This window comes from Eubalaena glacialis, chromosome 16, assembly GCF_028564815.1.
Source record: "Eubalaena glacialis isolate mEubGla1 chromosome 16, mEubGla1.1.hap2.+ XY, whole genome shotgun sequence".
Classification (NCBI taxonomy): Eukaryota; Metazoa; Chordata; class Mammalia; order Artiodactyla; family Balaenidae; genus Eubalaena; species Eubalaena glacialis.
Window position 1 is genome coordinate 14,358,165 of NC_083731.1, and position 25,334 is coordinate 14,383,498.

At 40.8% G+C, this 25,334-nt stretch overlaps 1 protein-coding gene across 1 annotated transcript in view; it reads right to left on the reverse strand.

Moving 5' to 3' along the window:
- Positions 1-5,419: 5,419 nt before the first annotated feature.
- DNAJC3 (DnaJ heat shock protein family (Hsp40) member C3) overlaps positions 5,420-25,334 on the reverse strand; it is an 85,260-nt gene continuing 65,345 nt past the window's right edge. Inside the window, exons 10-12 of the mRNA XM_061170866.1 lie at positions 10,095-10,227; positions 8,994-9,142; positions 5,420-7,208 (exon numbers count right to left, since the gene is read on the reverse strand). Of these exons, the coding sequence (XP_061026849.1) occupies positions 7,051-7,208; positions 8,994-9,142; positions 10,095-10,227 (440 nt within the window). The 3' untranslated portion in view covers positions 5,420-7,050. The remainder of the gene's footprint in view (positions 7,209-8,993; positions 9,143-10,094; positions 10,228-25,334) is intronic.

Genomic DNA, 25,334 nt, shown 5'->3' on the forward strand with positions numbered 1-25,334 from the left:
AGTGTTCAAGGCAGTAGGTATATGTCAAGTCAGACTATCCTTCAGTAACTGAAGCATGTCTAAGAGAATTTTCTTCTCTGAGATACAGCAGCAAAGAAGTTGGTGGCATTTAACTTCCCACTGGAACACGTGAGACTGTTCATCAAAGGGCTCTGACGTATGTCTCAGATCCCTGGTTTGGAGATCAAATGAAAAGTGTTAACGGATCCAGGCTCAGTACCACGAAGTCTCAGTCACTGCCCAGCCCCTGTCTTGCCCACTTCTGTTCAGCAGACTTAAGGGGGTCCTTCTTCTTCCAAAGAACCAATTGATTTTAAGATCTTACTTTTGGTGGCAAAGTGAGGGAGGTGAGGCACAAAGGTTCAGGACTTTGGTGGTGAGTGTGCAAACAGGCAACTCTGTGATGGCAGCACATGGTCAGGGGTGCCAGCCCACCCTGTAACCCCTCAAAAAATGAGTCCAAGTGTTAGGTAATGGGACAGCTGTTCCCCAGTTTGCTGTTTATTAGCCCAGCTTATCAAATATAAAATTCTGTTTTCTGAGAAATTCTAGAGTGAAGTCTCTTTGCTTAGAACCTACTGTTAACAGCTTCGTTTATAGACTCCAGATTTGGAGAATAATCATGTCCCCTACAGTTCATAATTACTTGAATTTAAGTGTATTTCAATCGTGATCCTGCCCAACTATGTAAGGTTTGCATCCTATCTGATGTGATTTCACTTTAAAATCAAAGGTTTTGGGCTTCCCTGGTGGCGCAGTGGTTGAGAATCTGCCTGCCAATGCAGGGGACACGGGTTCGAGCCCTGGTCTGGGAAGATCCCACATGCCGCGGAGCGATTAGGCCCGTGGGCCACAATTGCTGAGCCTGCGCGTCTGGAGCCTGTGCTCCGCAACAAGAGAGGCCGCGATAGAGGCCCGCGCACCGCGATGAAGAGTGGCCCCCGCTTGCCGCAACTGGAGAAAGCCCTCGCACAGAAACGAAGACCCAACACAGCCATAAATAAATAAATTAAAAAAAAAAAAAAAAGCAGAGTAAACCCCTTTAAAAAAAAAAAATCAAAGGTTTTGATTACAATTGAAGGACGAAAAGGTATTCAAATTCTAAAAGACTGGTTCAAAACCAAAAGATTTGAATGACAAAGGCTCCAGGTAGCCCAGTGTTTAAAATTTGCAGCCAAGTTAGAGAAGGAGTAATTTTGGTACCAGCCTTGTGGAGTAAGATGAATTGCGAAGTAAACATAACTGATCATACGGCGGAGCATCTAACCTAGTCCTAAGCACCATGCTCAAACTCCCTTATCGACAAAAGTGAGCAAACCCACCACTGGTGTGTAGGCTTTCCTTTGTTTTCCCACAGTCTGCTTCCACCAGAAAAATGTTTCCAGTTTCGTCCGAAGGCCGATAATCTAGGTCTTCCTAACCTGAACAAATCCAACAAATATTTAAGTACCTACAGTGCGCGAGGCTGTCCTTTTGAAGTTACTAGGCCAGTACAAGTGGCATTCACTAAATATCCAAATGAAAATGCTGAGCAGGGAAAGTGTCAGGAAGGCGTAAGAAAGTGACATTTAGGATGCAAAGTGAAGTAGGAGGAAGTGCACACTGGGCGCAGACTAGCAAGGGGGTAGTTTTGTTCCTTTGAGGATGAGGAGGAGAGGAGGGGGTGGGGAGGTTGGAGCCAGGTGCACAAGGTGACATAGGGGAGTTTGTCAAGTACGTGGAGAGCTTCGGTGATCTGACCCTAAAGTGCAGTGAAGGGCTCTAACATTCATCAGTGTTCATCCAGAATCTCTCCGGGAGTATTTCTATGCCTGCACTGTTTCCTAATAGTTGTATTTATTCATAACAAACATCATTCCTGACTATATCGGGTAAAAGCTCTTGGATAAGGACAAAGAGCCTTATTTGGGATCTGATGATGCAATTTTTCTTCATTGCACAGCGTCCAAGACAAAATTCCCCTGACCTAAGGCCATGTTGTACAGGGCATTCACTGCATGTTGACCTACCAAGAGGAGAAGCTAGTTTGCTTGCACTAAAATCGTGCAACTGTAGAATGAGGTCTTTCACTTTTATGAGGTTTTAGTAACCTGCGGCAACAAAAGCATAAACTGCAGGAAATACAACATTGCAACAGGTGGTATGTGTGAAGGAGTATTAATAAAATCCTAAGAAAACTGTAATACAGTGAAGGATTGTTAGAAGAGTTATCCTTTGCTATCTATCTTTAAAGAACCTTTCACAGAGAGAAAAATCACATCCATTTAGGGCAACCAGTCTTCTTTTAAAAAATCCTTTACATCATAGATAAATACATACATACAAATGAGACACTATTCTTATAGAAATCTCCTGTAAGAGCAGGGAAACATGCAAATAACACAAACTTAAATCCGCCAAGAAATGCTGCAAGCAGTGGTTTCTCCCTCGTGCTTTTTAACAACGTTCAATTCCAATTTCCTCAGGAAGACCTTGGAACTCCTTTTGCCAGTGGCCCTTCCAAACCCAGCTGCTCGGTCCCTCGTGACATATTAGAACTGGAGGAGATGCTTCTCCCAGTAGACTGACCTTAGTGAAGGTTGGAAACGTATTCAAAACAAGACTGCAACCTCGGAGTTGTCACCTGGAGGCCTCCTTGTTAGGAAACTGAACCCTAGTGTAAGGCAGCGACAGATGACTGTGCATCTCATGCTTCTGTTGATCTCCAAGGAAGGACTGACTCGGCGGACAGAGGTTTGCAGAGTTCAGGGTCGCTGGGGTGTGACCTATATGCCTTAAGATTGAAGTGATTGGATTTCTTGGGCGTGAGGGTGGGGGGGGGGATCAGGGCTTACAACCCCTGAGGGGCTGGTAGACTGGGCTCTCCCCTCCTGTGCGCAGGCAGGCAGCCCTCAGGCCTGTTGCAGGTACTTGCAGTATCTTCAGACGAAGGCTGATTGATGATGTGTTGCTAAGGTAGGTATCATGATTATTAAGAATGTGGAAACTGCTTTCTGGGAAAGTTCTCTAAGTCTTCTAGCTGTCCTGTAGTTTTAGGACATGCAGAATACAGGAAGAAAGCTCCTTTGTAGTTAGAGATCTGACTGAGATAAGCCGCAGTGTCCCCACCACCCTTCAGGACTTTAACAGAAATGTGCGTGTTATGATATAAAAGGGAAAGTCCTCAGAGCCAACCTAAGTGTTTGTTAGATTTTAATGGTACTGAAAGTGAAGAACCGGCCACCTGTTAAGGCCTCACTGTCCTCGGACCTCGGGGGGCTGGGTTACGAGACTGTAATCATTTCTGCTTTTTGCGCTCTTCTTGCAGCTCGTGTCAAGCAGGAGCCCTCTGTCACCTCAGTAGCTGATTACATGTAAAGCAAAGTTGGAAAACAGACTTCTCCAAAAGACTGAAAGCAAGAAAGTACTCATTTGACCATAAATATTTTTATTAAATGTGAAAATACACGGGCATAAAAATAGTACCCATATTTGTAGACATGTCTGAGACCCATTTCAGTTAATGTTCGGTGTTGTTTTTATTAAGACACTAAATTGAGATGGATTAAGTTACTTCGTCTTGTCTCATTCAAACCAACCACAGTAGGAGTAACAGCCTAACTTATCAGACATCTCCAGTTTCCCCCTCCCCTGTGCTCTGCTTTCAACGGCACGGGAGAGGTTCAACCACAGAGGCAAGAAACAAAGTCTGTTTACTATACACAAAGCCACGCAGTGGCTAAATTTACTCTTAAATCATTCAGCAAATGAGATCATTAAACAAAACTAATTATCCCCATCTATTAACATCATTTGCAATTACAGAATAAACTCTGCTACTAACAAAAAAGGAATGATCTGATTTAGAATAAGGATAATTGTTGGTAAATCAGCATTTGCCTTCCTCCTTCCTTTATAAACATGGAAAAGTCAACTACATTCAACGTAGCTGCATGAATTTCTCTAGGTTAACCACTGGTGTGTACTCGATGAACACTCCGCACAGGGCCTGTCACCGGTGCCCCGTCCCTCTAAGGAGGCACAGGCCTGACTGAGGAGCCATTTTTAACTAAGCATCTTGTGCCCTTTTTTCATGGTAAATGTCACATACAACTTCTGACCAATTTCACGCTTTAAAGGTGAAATCTTTCATTTTCCACCATGAATAGAAAATGGTGCCAACTTAAAATTGCGATTCTATTAGCTTTTTTCCTTCATACTCGGTTATCAGTAGTATTTTTCTCTTAAGCTGTGGCTAGTTTTTACATTCCATTATCAGAGTCCCAAAGAGTTCTGTTTTCATGCTGATACTTAAACTTTTAATACTGCCTAAAGAGAAAAATGTTTTAAAATTAGTATTGTTATATCCAATTCACATTAGTAAACTATTGAAGTCGTTTTCCAGTTTTCATTTATCCATGTTGAGAAAGCACAAACTTTCAGAAGTGGGCATTAATTTATCCTCTCTTTTTAGAACTTTTTCAGGTTTATAGGCTGATGTGTTGAATACTTGTTGCTGTGGAAAAATATCCATTTACAGGCCAGCAATACCTCACTTCCGGCACTCACTGAAAAGGGAGGGAGGAGTTTAACGGGGAACGTAATACAGCCAAGGCTGGGCGCCCCGCTCATTTGGCTTTTCCAAAGAGAGCCACACTGGTTACCCGGCACCCACGCGAGCAGTGATGACCTCCTGCATCAGGCCGCCAGGACAGACGAGTGTCCCTTCACACTCCCAGCGCTCTCCTCAGTCACTCTGAAAGAAGCGTGGAGTGACCACCTTCCCAATCAAGCGGATGCCAGAAGACCGCTGATGACCCTCACGGCTGGAACTTAAAGGTCGTTATTTTCTTCATTAATTAGCAAAACAACAGAGCCCAGAGAATTTCTCTTCGTGGCGCTGGCGCTTGGCACCATACTTGCTTCTCCCTCTTCAGTGAAAACAAGTTAACTCTCTGCACATTTCCACTACGATGACCAAAGTCAGTCCATGGTAAGGCTTTAGGAACAGAATTTATAGTTATTACAGGTGGAGAAAAAAGTGAAGCAAACAACCCTTTCGGCGGCGGGGTGGCAGTTGGCGAGGTGACAGGTGCCCAGGACATGTGGCCCACCTCCAGCCATCCGGACTCCTTCCGGCTCCTCCTTGCTGGCAGCCTTGCATCCTCTCCTCCAGATAGAACGGCAAGTGGTTTGATATTTCCCTCGTTCTGATTCTGTGTGAAAACTCTTACTTGTAAAAGTAGGTAGAGGCCATCGCTAGATTTCAGAGAGTTCACAGTGACATCATATATGAAAGAACCAGATTGAAAAAAAAATTGCTGATGTAACTAATGAAGTAACAAGATTAAAGAATAAACAAAAATGAATTTCCCTTGTAAATTATTTTCACACTGACTTGAATTTTGAGACATTAAAACAAAATGAGAGCTGCAAGCTGTTTGCTAGTTTTCAAAATGCAATCTTAAGTTTATTGGTAAGAAATAAACTTCTAAATAGATGCAGAAAGCACTCACGTGTTTTGTTCACCTCAACTATGTGTTTTGTCTCAGTTCAAACAACTTTTTTCCACGCATGTTTCAGGATGACTGTAGAAGAAAACAATTTGTGCTTGGCTGGCTGTTGTGGATATTAGCAGTCAGGACAGTCCCCGCAACTCAAAGAAAATGCTTGATTTCCTAAAAACAATATATTAAGCCTATCCTGCTTAAATTGCTTCAGAATGCTCTGAGGCAAAAACCAAAACCTTTCCATAATGTAATAATTCTTATCTAAAGTAATTCTCTTAGATTTTAAATGCAGCATCATAATTCCATAAATATTTCATGTTCTTGATTAAAGTAACTCATTTTTTTTTTTTTTTTTTTTTTTAGGGAAAAAATTATCTGGTATATAAAGACTGAATAGTTCATTTCTCTTAAAAGGTAAGAAGAAGGTATCCCAAGAAGAGATGCCATCTTGATAGTGGACATACAGCTGGAGCTGACTAAATCTGTAAACCTGTTTTTTGTTGTTTTGTTGTTTTTTTCTGGCAGAGAACATCCAGAGGCATCAAGGTCTGAAAAAGGGGCAGGCCTGCTATTTAATGCCCACCTCAAAACAGTCCCACACGAGCACCCACGGGCCAGGTCGGCCAGGACCTAAGAGATACTGTTGGCTGTATTTACTAAAAGTGGGAAACATGGCGTTCTGTTTGTTTATGTTGACTGAGCGACTTTACATTTCTAAGCCAATCCTGTTACAGGAAATGCTGTTTAACTCACAACTTCAGTTGTTAAAGTATTTCATTCTGCACTACAGCAATATTATTTTAAATACCACTGCTATATTATCTGAACCTATTTTACATATTACTTTTTCATTTGTTGTGTTTCATATGAAAAGGGCCAGTAGGATTTATAGTTAATTCTATTTCAGTGATTTTCAGTATTCCCCTGCAGGTACTGAACAAAAAAACATACATGCTTAACATCAGTCCAAATCTAACCCTGGCTCCAGCGACTATCAATCATTCAGTAGCAGGTTTTCTAAAAGACAGGCTCTGCCCACCTTCAATGACAGCCACATTGATGCTCGTAGAGAGATGGGGATGCATGTGGAAACTGAGCATATTCACAAATGACCGGACTGACCAGAATGTAAGCAAAGCCGTCCCTAACAACATACAGCTCAGAGCGTTCGTTCCTCTGGGAGAATCCCGACAGACACCACCGCTCCTCCTCACAAATGCAGGCGCTGACACGTAAGCAAGGATGTGAAGAAAAGAATTTCCACGTGCTCCAGTGTAGAAAACTACAAACTCTGTGCGCCTGCCTCAGACTCCTTCGTCCCGACGTTCACAGCCCAGACACAGGCTGCTCTGCCAGACAAAGAACCGTTCCCCAGCCTCCCTGCCCTCACAAACCCATCAGCCTCAAGTCTAAAACGGATGAAAGAACAGATATTTCCTATGAAAACAACTCTTTGGTCATGGACAAACTGAAAGACTGAAATTTTGTTTTCATTAAGATCCTGGAACAAGGTTTTTTTGTTTTTAATCTTTAAAAAATGAAGAGCAGAAAAACAGCTGGTTTAATTGAAGTGGAATTTAAATCTAAAAGGTCCGCCTGAGCTGAAGGGATTGAACCCTTGCCATGAGTTCCAGCTTCTGTGGAAAGGGTTGCCGCCCCCTCCTTGTTGGCTTTCTGCATCCAGGGGGTCTTCTCCGTCGTCGAACTTCTTCCTCATCTCTGTAAAAGAAACCAGCAAGCTAAGAGCCAGGCGCTGCCTGAGGTGTGGGCTGAGGCGGGGTCTGAGGACCCCACCCCTCGGTTACCGAGACACTCGGTTAGCTGTGACCGACTGATGCTCAAATCCAGCCTCCCTCTCCCACCCAGATCTCAGACTCGGTTTCAGGAGAAACCAGTCATGGAGAAGGCGGTGAGGTTCAGGGTTGAAAATGGATATTCATGCAAGTTCGGGCCCCCTAAATCTTCTCTCCTCACAAGAAGCTACCCAAGGAAATTCTTCTCTGGGAAAGCCGAGCAACTGCAGGGAATGAGACCTCAAAGTCACGCATGCTCTTCTGATCCAACGGCCGTGTTCACCGTCCTACCCGCAAGCATCAAGTCAGCCAGGCGAACCTCGTCAACCCATGAAGCGCCTGGGGCCTCACTATTAAATCTAAACAGGAGGAAGGCTCCCCAGACCTGAGGGAGGGAGGCGCCCTATCGTACAGGCCAGGAGGCCACCTCCACTGCTGAGCCTGGCAGTCCGGAGCGAAGTCCGTGATGAGACAGAGGCCAGTGCAGACACGTGCGAGAAAGGAACACTGCGGGCAGCAGACGAGCAAGCTAATATCCTCAGGGATTAGGAACAGCTACCATCTTTACAGTAAGGACGGGGGCTGAGAAGAAGGCACAGAGGACAGAAAAGAACTCCCAGTGCAGCTCCTTTCTCGATGCGTGCCGCTCTGCCCGGAGGCCCCCTGCCCCCCTCAGGGCTCAGCTCCAGAGCGCCTCACCGGCCCGCTGCACACGCTGAGAGGACAGAGCCATTCACAGGCATCGACATGTGCAGAATAAAAGAACAAACAGTATGTATCCTCCTGTACTCCTTAAATAATTCCTCTCTCTCTCTCACTGGATTATAAATTACTTGAGAACAAACATCATTTAATTTCAATTCCATAGCATAAGTAGTTCAGAAACTTGTCAAATGGGCATAAAATGTGATTTCCTTCTATTTTGTTAAATTTGTCTAGCTCAAGTCATAGTTTCTGCTCCCACTGACATGGAAAGCCACAAAAAAGCAGTAGGTTAACTTAACATGGAATTCCCTCTGGAATAGCTTAACATGGAATTCCCTCTGGAAATGTCAAAGCATTGCTCGGTATTACCTAAATTCTTAAACTGTCTCCCTCTTATTTTCCAGGTCGTTTTAGCTTATGGTGAAATAACATTTATATCAACCAGTAAATCGAATGACCGTTAGAGTTAGAGCAAGATTCCTGGGGAGCCACTCTCAGAGGGCAGGGCAGGCCCGGGGCTGGGTATTTGCCCCTGTCCCACCACTGCACACTCCTGCCTGGCAGTCCACATCCTAATCAAGCTCCTTCCTGTAAGTTTGGTATAAAAATTCACATTGATCCGTGAAGCTGGAAGGAACGAACCTAAGAGGATCCCTCTTGTTGTACTTGCATATCATTGGTGAAAAAACCTGAGGCCCAAAAACGTTCTAGGAACTTATTCAAATAGAGGTAAGAGTCACTCTCAGGCCTTCTGATTCCACACTTGGTGGCGTCTCCACTGCACTGTGCACATGAGGGTCCCTAGGGTCTGACAAGGGGAGACATGAAAATGGGCTTCAGGGACCATCACCAGCTCCCGAGGTCAGCCCCAGGGGGCCCACCCACCACGCACCCCACTGTCCACTCCTGACACAGCCTCTAAGACGGGCAAAGGAATAGAGCTAAGAAGTCGCCAGTTACTGACTCGGCCATTTCAAGAGAACAGAAACATTAAAGCAAACAATACCTGGATCGGAGAGGACTTCTTTAGCAGCTGCTATGTCAATGAACTTTTTCTCAGCTTTTTTCTTTTCTTCTTCATTCTGGAAGTTATCTGGGTGCCACTGCAGTGCTAATTTTCGGTATGCTTTAATGATTTCTTGTTTTTTGGCATTTCTGAAGGGTGGTAAAATTAATTCATGATCATTAGTTAAGAAGTGTCCAACATACTGCCAGGAGGAGCTAAGAGAGACAGTTAGGAAGATCCCACTGGCCGATCAGCAACCTGGTTTTCCGATACTGCCGTCATGACCGGCGGAACGTCTTCCCCAGCGCTCAGCGTGACCGTAAATACTGCCGTCATGACCGGCGGAACGTCTTCCCCAGCGCTCCGCGCGACCGTTACAGTCACCAGGCTTCCCTGCATGCTTGCTCCCTAAGGTTAGAATCTCACCAGGAACAAATTAAAGTACTCCTGAGCTTTACAATTCTCCCTTAAGAAAATTGCATTGATGCATTTTTAAACTTTCTGAATTTCCAAACTACCATGATTCAATTCTTGGCATTAAAAGAGACACTGACTCTTTGAAGCCCACTTTGTATTTTGCTCCTGGGTTAGCTTACTTAAAAAGAACAAAGTTTCAGAGTGTTGATTGAAAGACTGATGGGTCCCCTGTTCAGGGAAGGTGGGTCTAATATAAAAGCAGGTATTGCGTAAATTACGTTCTCCCTGTGCCTGCAAGTTCATTCTGAAAGGGCCACTTTATTTTTAGGCCTAGAGAAGTTTTCTTTTCCCCAACTCCTCTCTTCCTCCTGTCCCCACCAAAAGAAAGCTCACTCCCACCTCTTTACCCTTCTTAAAAAATCTAGGCCCAGGACCTATTCATGCTATAGTGTCCTTTCTTTGTCACCAACTACTAATTCTCCATCATTGCATGACTAGTCTCTATCAAAGAAATTTATCTGTAATATATTCAAAACAGCTTTATGATGTTCAAGATTGTTAGGGTTTAATCTATGACTGAAATTACCTAAGAAAAGGAAATGAATCAGAGGGAAAAAAGAGCAACAATTAGCTTTAAAACAGTTGATTAAAAATAACAATGTGAACTTTAAATTTCTAACTCACCTTTTTACTCCCAAGATTTTATAATAATCTCGTTTCTGCGACTGTTTCAGTAGCCTCTGTGCTTTCTCTAGACCTTCTCGAATCTGCTGGTCATTCTCATTGTGTTCCTGAGCAGTTTCATAGTCCTGAATAGCTGTCAAAATATGTTGAAGACAATGCTGTTAAAAGGAATTAAATGTTTGTGACCTTTACATACCCCACAAATGTGATACTAAAGTCACCATCCTCAACCCCTTCCTTTGCCATTACTAAGAGCCTGAGAAGCGATATCGCCTTAATAATTTTGTTCAAAACCACGAAAGGCATCAGTAAGGCTGAATTAGGTAGCCTACTGCTTCCGTTCAGTAAAAGCCACACTGCTTGTTTACCTGCCCGCCCTCCCACATTATCTTCCCTGCGACTGTGAGGTGTCTTACTATCAGCACTTTATGCAAAGCAATGAAGTGCCTGTTGCACAGGAAAATAAGACACCAGCAAAGAAAATCTTCATGGGGAGCTACGGGGCCACGGTTCAGAAGGATGAGAGGCTCAGAGACCTGGAGAAACCATCAGCAGTCAGAATGACCAGTTCACCCACAGGTTTCAATGCAAATGTTACAAACCTGATTTTTTTTTTAAGTATCAATCAAAACAGAAAGACACATACAGTCCTGGTATGGGAAGTCTGACGACCATTCACATGGCATCTTTCTTTTCATATTATTCTAAATATTTAGAGAATACAAGGCCTCTGGATATCTAACGTCACGCAGAGCAGAGGCCCCTCCTTAGAAGGACCTGCTGGCAAGCCCGGCCCTTGGCTGACGACTGGCAGGTTGGGTTTCAGCAGTGCTCCCATCCTTCCCTGATAAGAATGGCTGGCCTACCTAAACTGTTTGTATAAACAATGTGGTTTATGCTAACCATCTCGCCCTGTGGGCATTTCGGTATGGGCTAGGCAGAAGGTGCCTACCTGGCCAGCCCCCAGTAAAGACCCTGGGCCCTGGTTCTCCGAGGAATTAAGCTCGTCTTGCTTGATTTCACAGACTCTTGGAATCTTCCACCCGGTTTCCTCTGGATTTCACCCATGTGCCTTTTCCCTTTGCTGATCTTGTTTGTATCCTTTCATTAGGATAAATCTTAGCCCTGAGAACAACTATATGCTGAGTCCCAGTGTCCTCCTTCTGAATCACCTAATCTGGGGGTGGTGATTTTTCTGACTGTCCTCCTTGGACAAAGAACTTAAATAATGGATTCTTGGGTTCAAATTCTAGTTTTTTATGGAAATGCATTTCACTGTGGGAAAGCCATCTCTCTGGATAACAGGCCTGAGCATTCATCTTGGCAACAGCTAATCCTGGAAGGGGTTTAAGAAGGCACCTTGGGCAGGTTTAAAATGAGAAAGATATTAGAATAAGGTGGACAAATTTAGTTAGCCTGCACTACGTAGAAAAATGAACCAATACTACCTTCGGCTCATGGGGGAAGGGGGGATGCTTCAAGCTATTATCCTAATTCCTGCCTCAATGCATTAATATTAAATATTAACATGAAACATTAATATTACTGTCACCCAACCAACAGTGACATCATAAAATACCTTTCCAATTTAGCACACAGACACAAAGCCATTATAAATAGTAGTGAGGTTTAACTTGCAATACGCATAGTACTTGATATCCCAACCTAGTAAGGAAATACACTTGAAATTTAGTACAAGGGGAAAATGTTTCAATATACTCAATTTTTCTACTTACGCAAACCCTACATTTAAGACATGTTTTCATTCTTAAATGTTCAGAGTATCTTCCCCAAAGCAGTCTTCTGTCTCCTATCTTTCATTAACACTTAAGGGAGATACATTTTTCCCAATACAGGAAAGATATAAAATTATAAGTTGTTTCCTAAAATTCACATGATTACAGGTAGTTAACTAATCAGAAACTTAATATGGATGATGTAAGACTTCCCATGGACATAAACTAGACAGCTCATTTTTAGTTATAATTTCTCATATTCCACTCTCTAAGGGGGTATCTTCAAAAAAAAAAGTAAATGACACCCAATTATGTTCCATATTATATGTCCCATATAACTGAACAGCTGTAAAGATTACAATAAGCCAGAAATATTACGGTCCTTAATGAATAGTATGTTACATATTAGCCAAATCATCTTCTAACCTCTAAACCTAAAAACTCTGATCCTTCCCAAATTCTTTTTCTTCTGTGTGCCCCTCACCCAGTTCTTAAGGAGCATGCAAACAACCAGGGCAAGATGGCAGACAGTAAGCACAGGAATTTCCCGTCTTCCATCCCACTATCCCACAAAAATGACAAAAAATAAAAAATAATATAACCATGGCAGCCCTGAAAACTACAGCAGACCAGAAATTTTGACAAATTTCTGGAAGAGAGAAGGCAAATAGGATCACATTAATAACGAATAAACCTAATAGAACCACAATCCAAATATGCACTGAAAGAGGCCCTAGCAGATTTGGAAGCTGTTCCTTTTGGCCAAGGATTCTGAGTTTAGCAAGCAGGAGGAGCTTTAGGTTACTTCGTGAGATGACTAAGGAATGGCTGGGCAGGCTCTGCCCCTGTATGTCGAGCAGCTGGCTGCAGCATTAACCCCAAGCAGGGCCCAAGAACTCGTCTCTAAGCAGAATAGAAAATGCGCATGTGGAAGGCCCCTGACGTGTGCCGCTGGGCCCAGGAAGAGAAGCAGAGCTGAGCCCACGGGTACCCAAGACCTCCACAAGAGGTCTGGAATAAACACAGGAAAAGCAGTTCCACCCAGAACTTAAAACACCAAAGGACTCCACCTGGTAAGTTAACTGTGTGAAGTCCTGCTCATTTTGGCAACTGGGCAAGATGACAAGCACAGTAGGGAACGTCTTCCTGTGAACAGGTCCTACCCACTTAAAGCCAGCGTGAGCTCCCCAATACAGAGAAGCATTCGAAAAGACAGATACACACAGTATGCACGGCTGCAAATGGCTCCCCTCTCTCTCACACTCCATTATTCCATTAGCAAGCCCCAAATCAGCTTCCCTTCAACATCTATCCAGAATTTAACCATTCCTCACCATTTCCACACTTACCACTGTGATGCAGTCCATCATTAACACACCTGAACAGCTATAATAGCTTCAAAAGGTGTTCATAAGGTATTCCCAGCTTCCACCTTACTCCCCTAAAAGTCTGTTCTCAAAACAGGGACCTTAGAGGTCCTTTTAAAGAGTTCATCAGACCTCCAACATAATATGCCCCATGGAGCACCAACTTTCTCCTCCTGTGTATCACAAAACAAGGTAAATGACGGGGGTGACGTGTGGGGGGACACAGCATTTTCAGCACAACAATACAAGGAGACTGTTCAAAGGCTGCTACAATTAGCTAACAGCAGCCATGAATCTAAGATGAGAGGAAGAAGCAAACAGAGAGCCCTAAGAGAAAAGATCACAGAAAATGCCAGCAAAATACACCATGAGTATGGACTCACCCTGAAGTGAGTGACAACCTACATCCTGTACCTAGTACAAGAAGCATGAAATCTGGAGCGTACACGGTGGAGATAACGCAGAGGCCTTGCTGTGGAGAAGACAAGAAAGGGAGAATACAACGAGTGACAAGAGCAGAGAGCCCTGGGCAACACATGCCAGGCAACTTGGAGACTGTGTGCTCTCTGCAAGTGACAGGCTCACCCAGAAGTGCAAAAGATACACCCCTTTGGTGTAGCAAAGGAAGTGGGCAGGCGGGCAACAGGGCTGGCAGCAGACGACCTCCTGGACACAGTTTGGTTCAGAGAAACAGAGAGGGCAGGGCTACAGAGAAAGGCCATTTTAGCAGAAAGCAGAATGTCTGTGGAAACAGGTAAGCAGAAAGTATTGCAACTGTTAAGTATAGAAGCTGCCTGTCCCCAGCACCCCTTTACACACACACACCCCCCCGCCCAGAGGACTGTCCCACAAATAGCCAGGGCAAGGTAATTCATTTTATGATGAGCAATAATGTTCTTTATATGGCACAGTCTCAATTAAAAGACGTTTAAATTTTAAATTAAAAACAGGAAAAGAACACCAAAACTTACCTGATGAACATGCATCAAAACAACATAGCCAAAGAATATATGAAAATTCTGAGCAAACGTTATGGCATAAATTTTTAAAACTTAATCCAATCACCTCTATTAAGGATAATCACAAAGCACAATAAGAACTCAGCAAAGAGTGAGACAAGGAGGAGATAAAAATGTGAGTAATCAGAACTCAAGAAAAATAAGAACAAATTAAAACTATCAAGGAAGTGAAGATGAAATGAGAAGAAGCACAAGGGAGAAGAAGCATATGGGGAAAAACTAAGGACCTAATAAAATGAAATAGAAATAGAGTTTAAAAAACTAGAGAAAAAAATTATGGCTATAGATGATGAGCAAAGACAATACAACCAGTACTTAACGGAATCTTTGAAGCAGAAAACCAAACCAATATAACAAAACAATTCAGATTAAATTTAAGAAAACTTTCCTGAAATAAAAGATGAATCTATGTATTGAAAGTGCACAGTAGGTGCGCCAGGGCAAAGTGGCTGAGATGGTCAACTCTAAGATATATCCTAGTAAAAGCAACACACCCAAAAGATAAGGGCTCTTTGGACGGCCAGACCAAAACCAAAAACTCTGGCCCCAGATTTTCCATAGCAATATTCAGTGCAGAAGAAAATGGGAAAATAACTATAAGATATACAGAAAAAGTGTGAACAAAGGATTTTATCATCTAGCCAAGCCATCCTTCAAGTATAAAAGGTACAAACAGCTTTGAACGTAGAAGAAATCAGAAAATTTTCCCAGGAGCCCCTCAAGGAAACTACTATTGGATGAATTCACCAAGAGAATGCTAGAGAAAGCATGGTCAAAGGAATGATGGTACACATTAAATATATTCAATGTAGAGCTGAGACTAAAACAAACCAGGGAATTACAGTGACAGGGTAGAGTGTATGCCCTGCCAAGGCAGAAGGGATACAGCTAACAAAAAGTGAGAAAATAAAGGGGAGAAAAGATGAGAAAGTAAGTTCATTAATTCCCACCAATCACAGCTAAAGAAATCAGGAAACATCACCCACTAATGAGCCACAGGCAAATAATTAGAATTTCATTAACAAGTCTTAAGTGGTAGGGGAAAGGGAAAGAAGAGGAAGAAACATGCTAATATTGTTCCTTGCTGTAGGAAACTAATATATATTGCCCAAAGAAAGAGGGCTGAGTTAATAAACCTATAAAAATAACCAAGAAGAAAAATACAAACCTTCTAAAATATCAAAAGAGTATATACAAAATAATACAGGCCAAATAACAAAAATTCTCTGAAAAATAGAATAACAGTACTCAGACCACATATATTTGTCACACCAATAAGTATAAATGTGCTTATTAACTCACCTATTTAAAAGAATTTCATACTGGATCACAAAGCAAAACCCAACTCTATGCAAGAAACACACCAGAAATGAAGTGATTCCAAAAAGTTGAAACTAAAAGTATGGTCAAAGTTTCACCAGGCAAATGCAAATAAAATTTGGTTCACTATCTTAACATCAGATAATTAGAATTTAGGTTAAGAACATTAAACAGAGGGAATTCCCTGGTGGTCCACTGGTTAGGACTCAGCACTTTCACTGCCGTAGTCCTGGATGCAATCCCTGTTCGGTGAACTAAGATTCCATAAGCCACTCAGCATGGCCAAAAAAAAAAAAAAAAGCATTAAACAGAGCAAAAAAGGGGGAGTGTAGAAATCATAGTGAAGACATATTATGAATATCTGTGCATCAAATAAAAAAGCAGCAACCATTTATAAAGCAGAAATTATAAGAGACACTACAGAGATGTAAGGACACTAGTAGTGGAATACTTCAACCTCTCTGTTCATATCAGATCAAGTGGCCCAAAAAAAAGGCAAGAAAAGGAAGACTACAATATAAGGTAGATCTGATTGATATGCCAAACTCTGTCCCAGAAACAAAAGAGTACATCTATTTTCAAGTCCCTGATTCATGAAGTCACCCATTTTAGGCCAAAAATAAGACAGTAATAAATTCCAAAAAATGGAAGTAGTAAAAACATTCTTTGATCAAAATGTTTTAACACTGGAAATTAATAGTAAATCAGAAAATAGGACTTTTCCACCTAGGCTCTGTGCACCATTTTTAAACTCTCCAACAACTCTTATGACGAAGAAATATAAAAATAAGAATTGCAAAATATCTAGAAAATAATAATACTGAAAACACTACCATTCAGAACCTATAGGACATAGCTCAAGCAGTGCTAAGAGGACAATTCATAGCCTTAGTGGTTCAATAAAAATTAAAGATGAAAAATGAATTAATTATGAGATTCAAAGTTAGAAAAAATATTGTAGGACAAAAATAGAAATTCATGAAACCAAAAAAGATCAAAAGTGTTAAGTCAAGCTTACTTCTTAGCAGAAATCAATAAAAACCTCTAACCTAGTCAAGAAAAGGACACAAGCTCAAATACAAAAAGCAATAAGTGAAAAATAAAGAGATAGAAGAAATTAAATTGAGACTACTTTGCTAAATTCTCTACAAATAACTTTGAAAACTCAAGAGAGTAACTCAAACCCAGTCCAAAAGAGACGGAAAATCTAAACAGAACAATTTTCATAGAGAAAGTTGCCAAAACCCCACCTCCCAATAAAGCAGTGGGCTCTCCATGGAGATTCCATAACACTGAAACAGGAAACTTTCCAAATAATTACAAAAAACTACCCTAACAGTTTTTTATATATAAAAGTCCAGGTTAAAAATCACTTTTCCTCAGAATTTTTTGAGAATACTGCAATACTCCTTTCTGGAATTGACAGAAGGACAGGGAGAGGGCGTCATCAGGAGAATTTAACAGTCATAAATGTGCAGGCTGCTAACAGCAGAGCTTCAAAATACATAAAGGGAAAAAAAGACAATATTAAAGGAAAAGGTAGGAAAGTCTGCAATTTCTACACCAGGTAAAGTTCCCTCTCAGTAACTGATGAGAAAACTAACAGAAACATTACACCCAGCAACTGCAGAATACACATTATTTTCAAGCGCACATAGAACATTCGGAAAGATAGAGCCTATGCTGGGTTACAAAACAAGTCTACATAAATTCAAAAGGAAACAAATCTAAATAAATTTAAAAGGACAGAACTCATACAGAGTATGCTCCCTGTGCACAATGGAATTAAATTAGAAATCAATAATATGGTACTAAGGAAACCGTGAAATATTTTAAAATTAAACAAAACATCTAAATCATCCATGCATCAAAGAAGTAGCCAGAAGGAAAGTTAGAATACATTTCAAATCAATGACAATGAAAATAAAACAATGTGAGAAGTGCACCTTTAAATACTTATATTAAAAAAGAAAAGAGGCCTAAAATCATAGATAGTTTAAAATTAAGAAGCTGGAAAAGCAAAAAAATAAACCCAAAGGAAGTCAAAAGAAAGAAAGAGAAGAAATCAATGAAATAATAAAGAAAAATCATGGAAAACATTAACAAATCCATAAGTTGGTTCCTTCAAAAGACCAACAAATTTGACCAAACTCTAACTATACTGATCAAGAGGAAAAACAACAACAACAACAAGAAAAACAAATTGTCACTATTAGAAATGAAGAAGGGATCATCACTTCAGACCTTACAGACATTAAAAGAATAATAAGATAATATTATAAACTTCATAGAACCAAAATCAGCAACGTAGGTAAAATGGACGAATTTACTGATGGACACAACTTACAAAAACTAAAACAAGATGAAATAAACAAAAAATATGAATAGCCCTCTTTTTTTTTTTTTTTGGCCACACTGCATGGCATGCAGAGCTTCCCCAACCAGGGATCAAACCCACAACCCCTGCAGTGGAAGCACTGACTCTTAACCACTGGACCACCAAGGAAGTCCTGAATAGCCCTGTATTGATTAAAGAAACTGAATTAATCATCAAAAACCTTCCTACTAAGAAAACTCTGGGACCCAAGATGGTTTCACTGGTGAATTCTCCCAAACTTTAAAGAAGAAATCACACCAATTTTATACGATTCTTGCAGAAAATGCAGGCGACCGGAACAATTTCTAACTAATTGAGTTCAGTACAACCTTAACACTAAAATCTGACAACGATATTACAAAAAAGAAGTTACAGAGCAATGAACACAGATGTACACTTCTTAAAATACTAGCAAATCAAATCCAGCAATATCTAAAAAAGGATAATACATCATGTCTAAGAAAAGTTTATCCCAATAATTCCAGGTTGATTTAACTTTAGAATATCAATGTAATGTATCACATTAACAGAATAAAGGAGAAAAACAAATATATACATAACACTTCTATAACTCTAACAAAAAGAAACAACAAATTTTAAGTGGGTAAATATTTGAACACTTCACAAAGGTATTTGAATAAACAAGCAGCACATGAAAAAGTACTAAACAACCTTAGTCATCAAAGAAACACATATTAAAGCCACAATGAGATACTACTAACCCCTACCAAAACGTATAAAATTAAAAAGACTCACAACACCAAACAAACGTTTGCAAGGATGTAGCAACTGGAACTCTCATACTTTATTGATGAAAGTGTAAATTTTAAATTACTTTTTAGAAAAGGGTCTAGCAGTTTCTTTTAAAACTAAGCATACACCTTACCCTGTGACTCAACAATTCCACTCCTAGATATTTAGACAAGGTAAGTGAAAACATGTCTAAAAAAAGCCTTGCAGAATAATGTTCACAGCAGCTTTTTTCATGCTAACTAAAATCAGCCCAGGTGTCCATTAATATGAGAATGGATAAAGTATGGTATACCCATAAATTGGAATATTCTTCAGGGATAGGATTGATGATGAAATATTGAATGCTTTTCCCTCTTTTACAGTAGAAAAAGAAAGTAACAGCCTTCCAGCCCACTACCTGTCTTCAAAATAAATCTTCACTGGAGCACAGTCTGGTCTGCGCGTTTATGTTCTGTCTGTGGCTGCTCTTGCACGGCAGCGGCAGAGCTCAGTAGGAGCAACAGAGACTGCATCACTCGCAGAGCTGTAATTTTTACTCTCTGGACCTTTACAGAAGAAGTTTGCCAACTTCTGCTCTTCAGCAATAAAAAGGAATGAACTGCCAATGACTATAACCACATGAATAAATCTCAAAAACATGCCGAAGGAAAGACGCCTTATACAAAAGAGGACACACTATACGGTTCTGTTGATATGAAGATCTAGGATTGGTAAAACTAACCTATGACAGAGAAAATGTGAATAACGGCTGCCTGTAGGGGTAGGATGGGGACCGACTGGTAAGGGACAAGAGGATAATGTCCAGTTCTGCATCTTGACGGGAGTTTGGCTTTGACAAAGACTCTCTTATACCAAAACTTTAGACTGGCTCCTCAGAGTAAATCTTCTTTCTGACTAAGGCCCAGCCTTGGGCTTCCCTCTCTGTCCTTGCAGAATCCAGGTTGAGCAAGAATCCTGCTAAGATCCCCCCACCCTTGGTATCTGACCAAATCTGAGTTTGATATCTGATCGAATTCCCCCTCCCCGACTCTGGCCCACCTTCAGCAAGAACTCAGTTGAGTACATCTAGCAAGAACCTCCCCTTTCCCTAACGCTTCCTCTTTGTAATTTCGCATCCAGTGACCACCCGCCAACTCTGCTCCTTGGTTAGAAATCCCACTTGTCCTCTCTAGAGTCAGACTTGAGCCCAAGCTTTCTCTCTCTCACTGCCAGAGCCCAGGGCAGTGTCCCCTATACCTACCGTGATAGCCCCCCCTCCGAATAAAGTCCTCCTTAAGGTCTTTAACAAGGGTCATGAATAATTTTTCTCTTTAACAGGCTGCATGGATATCAGAACTCAGGACTGGTATCCCTAAGATCTGTACCTTTCATTTTATCTATTGGGCTGGCCAAAAAGTTCGTTTGGGTTTCTCCATAAGATGTTACAGAAAAACCCAAACGGACTTTTTGGCCAACCCAATACAATTACCTCCTAGTTAATAATAAGCAAGGTGAAGTATCTGGGCAAAGTAAACCAAATCTACAACTTTTTTTTGAAATGCATCTAAAAAGATAAACTGATGGATACATGGAAGGACAGAGACAGATAAATGTGATAAAACATAGTAAAATGTTAATTTTAGAAATCTAGATGGTGAGGACATGATTGTTCACTGTAAAATTCTTTCAACTTCTATCTTTGAAATTTCTCATAATAAAATGTTGGGGGTAATGCTTACCTGCTGTGAGACTGTCATAATATAGACAATGAAAACAACTTTTCTACTACGGTGTTTTACACATATTCATCCTTAGACTACAAAGGGGAAGTTTTATCCAAGTACCCTTACAATATAGACTCACGATTAGCACAGAAGTATGAGAGAACCGTGAGATATTTCTGACATTACAAAGGGCTGAACAATTTTAAGTCAAACTTCCATCGATGGAACTACCTCCTACAATAGACCACATTCTACCACTGGACTCTGAGGGCAAGCCTAACCGTTATACTTAAACAGTGAAGAGACGAACTATTTTTAATTCTGTACACAGGGACATAAGGTGGCCTGTACCCTGACTGAACCTGATACATTACTGTGCTTTATACATGTGTTCTGTTGAAATTTTTATAGTGGAAAAGAGATAATAGTGCTAACAGTAAAATACAAAAAGAGAATTCAAGTTCCTGTCAGATTATACAATTTTAACTCTTGTGCAATAATTTCTTTATCAACAGTTAAGAAATATCACCAACTGTATTCAAAGCACTGGAGTAGGGCTTCCCTGATGGTGCAGTGGTTGAGAATCTGCCTGCCAATGCAGGGGACACGGGTTCGAGCCCTGGTCCAGGAAGATCCCACATGCCGCGGAGCAACTAGGACCGTGAGCCACAACTACTGAGCCTGCGCTCCGCAACAAGAGAGGCCGCGACAGTGAGAGGCCCGCGCACCGCAATGAAGAGTGGCCCCCGCTTGCCGCAACTAGAGAAAGCCCTCGCACAGAAACGAAGACCCAACACAGCCAAAAATTAATTAATTAATTAATTAAAAAAAAAAAAAGCACTGGAGTACACAGACACAAATATAGACCATGTATGTAGTCTGTTTCAATTTAAGATGGTAAGAGATTCTTGGGTTTTTTGTTTTTGTTTTTTTCGCTTTTACAGAAGCCACTTCACTGTTTGAGGTCACACCTGTTTGTCACAGGTAATCACATTCTTGTTAACCGGCAAATAAAAAGCCAAAACAGAAACATACCCATGGCCTACTTCCTCCTCTCCAAAGCTACCCGCTGTCCTAGTCAAATGTTGTCACCTTTGGGAAAGGCAAAACACCCTTTCAATTCCCCTGCCTTCTGGGTTTCCGTTCTGACTACATCTTCTCCCACACCAGCAGTGTCCTTCCCTAATATTTCCTGAATATTTATTTTTATTTCCAATACTTTAAGCTCTTGACCATTCAGAAATTAGCCTTGTAACATTATCTTTTTCTGCTGAATAATACTGCTTCACTCCCATGAATGTTTTCTATTTCCCTATCTACGTATTAAACTCATGGATTCCTTGCTATTTCCTACAGGAAGTCATAGGGTTGGCACTACAGGGGGTGCAATGTTTTCTGACTGGCATGATAGGCAAGTGTGTTAAATCTAAGCCAACTGGTAGATGTGCTAATCCCCACAGAGCAGGTACCTCTGCAATCTTCCCTGTAACCATGCACTTTTCAAAAGAAAAGAGGAGGCTGCAGCTGTGGCTTAGCAGCCTGGCTGTGAATAAAAACAGAGGCAGGACGTACAGTCATGAAATTTACAGCCAAAGGAATTAAGCAACCCACATACACTATCTTACCCTAGTTGTCTTTGCAAAGGAGTAGCCATTTTTCTGTTCTAACTACCTGCTTCCAACTCCTTAGGTGAAGCTACACTAGGATGCACCTAAGGCAAGATTTGAGTCTCAGAAATAACTGCTTTCAAGATTCCAATTACACTTGTCCATGGTTATGACTGGTGTGTAAAAATATCAATATATAAGCAGCCTCCAAACTTTAGGCAGGATCCTAAATAGAGCCAGCATTTTCCAATAAAGACCAACCTCTTCCACTTCTCCTCCCTAAATCAGGAGCCAAGGACCCCTGGCCGACAAACTTGAAAAAAGAAGCAGCCATGAGAAATCTGATCCACTCAGAAAAACATGGTCTCCTTCCTGCCTAGGGATGAGCCCCATAGCCCCATACCTGACCGCCATGCTGCCCAATGTGTGTGGTATCATAGACACTTGCCTGAAATTCCATTAATCTGATATTCTTTTGGGTTAAAAATGCTTATATCACAAGGAATAGAAATCTACCAGTGTTTTATACAAATATCTTAAATTTGGCCACTTTTCCTAAAATACAGCTGTTTTGGGGGCATAAGAATGCTGAAGCAAGGAGGTGATACGAACTTTGAACACAGAATACTTTTGGGGACTAGGGAGGACTTAGCATCACTAGGCAGAGTCGTAGAATAAGCAAGAAGGCACAAGAATCTGGTTACAGAACATCATAGGATGTCAAAGATAAAATATGTCTATTTCACAATTTGGCCCAGGCTGGCCCTTCATCCAGAAAAAAATGCTAGTTGGTTCCTATTCTCAGAAGTCTGGATACTATTAGTAATACTAAAATAACAGCCGTGTCAAATGGAGTTAATACAGCAGTCATAGGTCAGACCTAGAAGCTAGCTATCCCATTAAGTACCACTTGTATAGAAAAGTCAATGCAAGTTCCAAACAACTATCTAAAAATGAGTACAATGGAAACCATTCACTAGGCGCACTTTCTGAGCGTCATCTTCTTTAACTGTCGCAACAGTTCTATGTAATAGGTACTATTCTCATTCCTATCTTACAGATAGGGAAAGTAAAACATAACAGGCTAAGTTACTTGATTGAAATCACACGGCAAAAATAAACAGCACACTCCAAAGATATACAAATGGCCAACAAGCATATGAAAAGATGTTCAACATCACTAATCATTAGGGAAATGCAAATCAAAACCACTAGATATCACTTCACATCCATTAGAATGCCTACTATTAAAAAAATAAAACAAAAAAAACATAAAATGTGTTGAGGAGGACAGAGAGAAATTGGAACCCTTGCAACACTGCTGGTGGGAATGCAAAATAGTACAACCACTATGGATAAAGCAATGTGGTGGTTCTTCAAAAAATTAAAATTACTTTATGATCCAGCAATTTCACTTCTGGGTATACATCCAGAAGAATTGAAAGGTGGGTTGAAGAGGTATTTGTACAGTCATGTTCTAGTAAGTAGAATCCCCTAATATCTTTCCTGATCATTCTATCATAATCCCCAAATTAATAAATCTCCATGTTCCATTATTCACTAATCTAAACCTATTTTTTCTTCATTCATTATATACCTACCATCATTTTAAACTGCTGATTGAAAAAAAAGTAAAACCAGCAAACATAATACAGAAAGGCTTCATATATTAACTCAGGATTTCAACATATTATTTCACCTTTAAGTAAGATTACTACTCGGTTACATCATTTACTAAACCTCTGATTCAAATCCAAACAAGTAACGCCTTTCAGTTTCAACTATACAAACTTACACCCTACCCATCCCCCAACCCAAAATAAAAAGACCCAGCAGCCCATTGTCTCTCTCTCCATGAGGTTGCTTGATTTTCATAGTTGTGACTAAACAACCATTTTATTCTTCTAAAACCATAATTCAGAAAGATCCTGCAATGCACAATCTAAACTCCCCAAAAAGACAAAGAATAAACTCCTATGTTTTAAAAAATTTTAAATGCTAAAATAGACTTCAAAGACAGACCTATTCTATTAGTATTAAGCATCTTTTTCTTCAAGAATTAAGCTGTCAAATTTCTCTAAAAACTAAAGTTGGTTTAATATTCAAGATACAAAGGCATCTTTCAACTTATATTTAGCAGCCTACAAGTTTTTTTTTTAAATTAATTAATTAATTAATTTTTGGCTGCGTTGGGTCTTCGTTACTGCGCGCAGGCTTACTCTAGTTGTGGCGAGCAGGGGCTACTCTTCGCTGCAGTGCGCAGGCTTCTCATTGCGGTGGCTTCTCTTGTTGCGGAACACGGGCTCTAGGCGCACGGGCTTCAGTAGTTGTGGCACACAGGCTCAGTAGTTGTGGCTCGTGGGCTCTAGAGCGCAGGCTCAGTAGTTGTGGCGCACGGGCTTAGTTGCTCTGCGGCATGTGGGATCTTCCCAGACCAGGGCTCGAACCCCTGTCCCCTGCATTGGCAAGCGGATTCTTAACCACTGTGCCAACAGGGAAGTCCCTTAACCCTTTTTTCTTAACAGCTAAGCTTAAATTCTTCTGCAGCATTGCTGATTTCACAGTTAGAGCTGAGGGTTCACATACAGATAAGAAAAGTACACTTTGATGAAGCATTCCAATAACTAACTGGAATGCAAAATCCTAGAATACAGCCATCTAGGAGCTCAAAAGTGAAAAGAGCAAGTATGCGAAAGGGATCTATGTAGACCATATGCCTTACTGACGCATTCTTATGACTCTTAAAACTCATCATTTTGATCGCGTACATTTCAAGCCTCAATCAGACCTCAAAGACTATAGTATACAAATGTCCCACAGTGTAACCAGAGTTGTCAACACTCCTAGGAAACCATTTAGAAGCAAGATTCTTTTTAAATTAAAGAAAGAAGGAAAAAAGTAAATGATCAGTTTGCCTTAAAAATGAGTACCACAAACCTTTCTCAATTATAAGTGTAGTTAATCTGTTTCTTAGTATAGGTTTCATCATTGCTGCAATGCATTCTTACTACGTTTAAAATAGCTGCACAGAAGTTGAGACACAGATGTAGAGAACAAATGTATGGACACCAAGGGGGGAAAACCACGGTGGGGTGGGGATGGTGGTGTGCTGAATTGGGCAACTGGGATTGACATGTATACACTGATGTGTATAAAATTGATGACTAATAAAAACCTGCAGTATAAAAAAACAAACAAAAAAACACAATACTAAACTTTCTTTGGGGTATTTGTATGGAAATATGTTAATATAAATGTTTCAGACATTACATGAAATTTCTAAAAATCTTGTATGTTCTGGTATAATGCTCTAAGTCATAATTCTAGTTATTACTTTAAAACGTATATCTCAGAAATA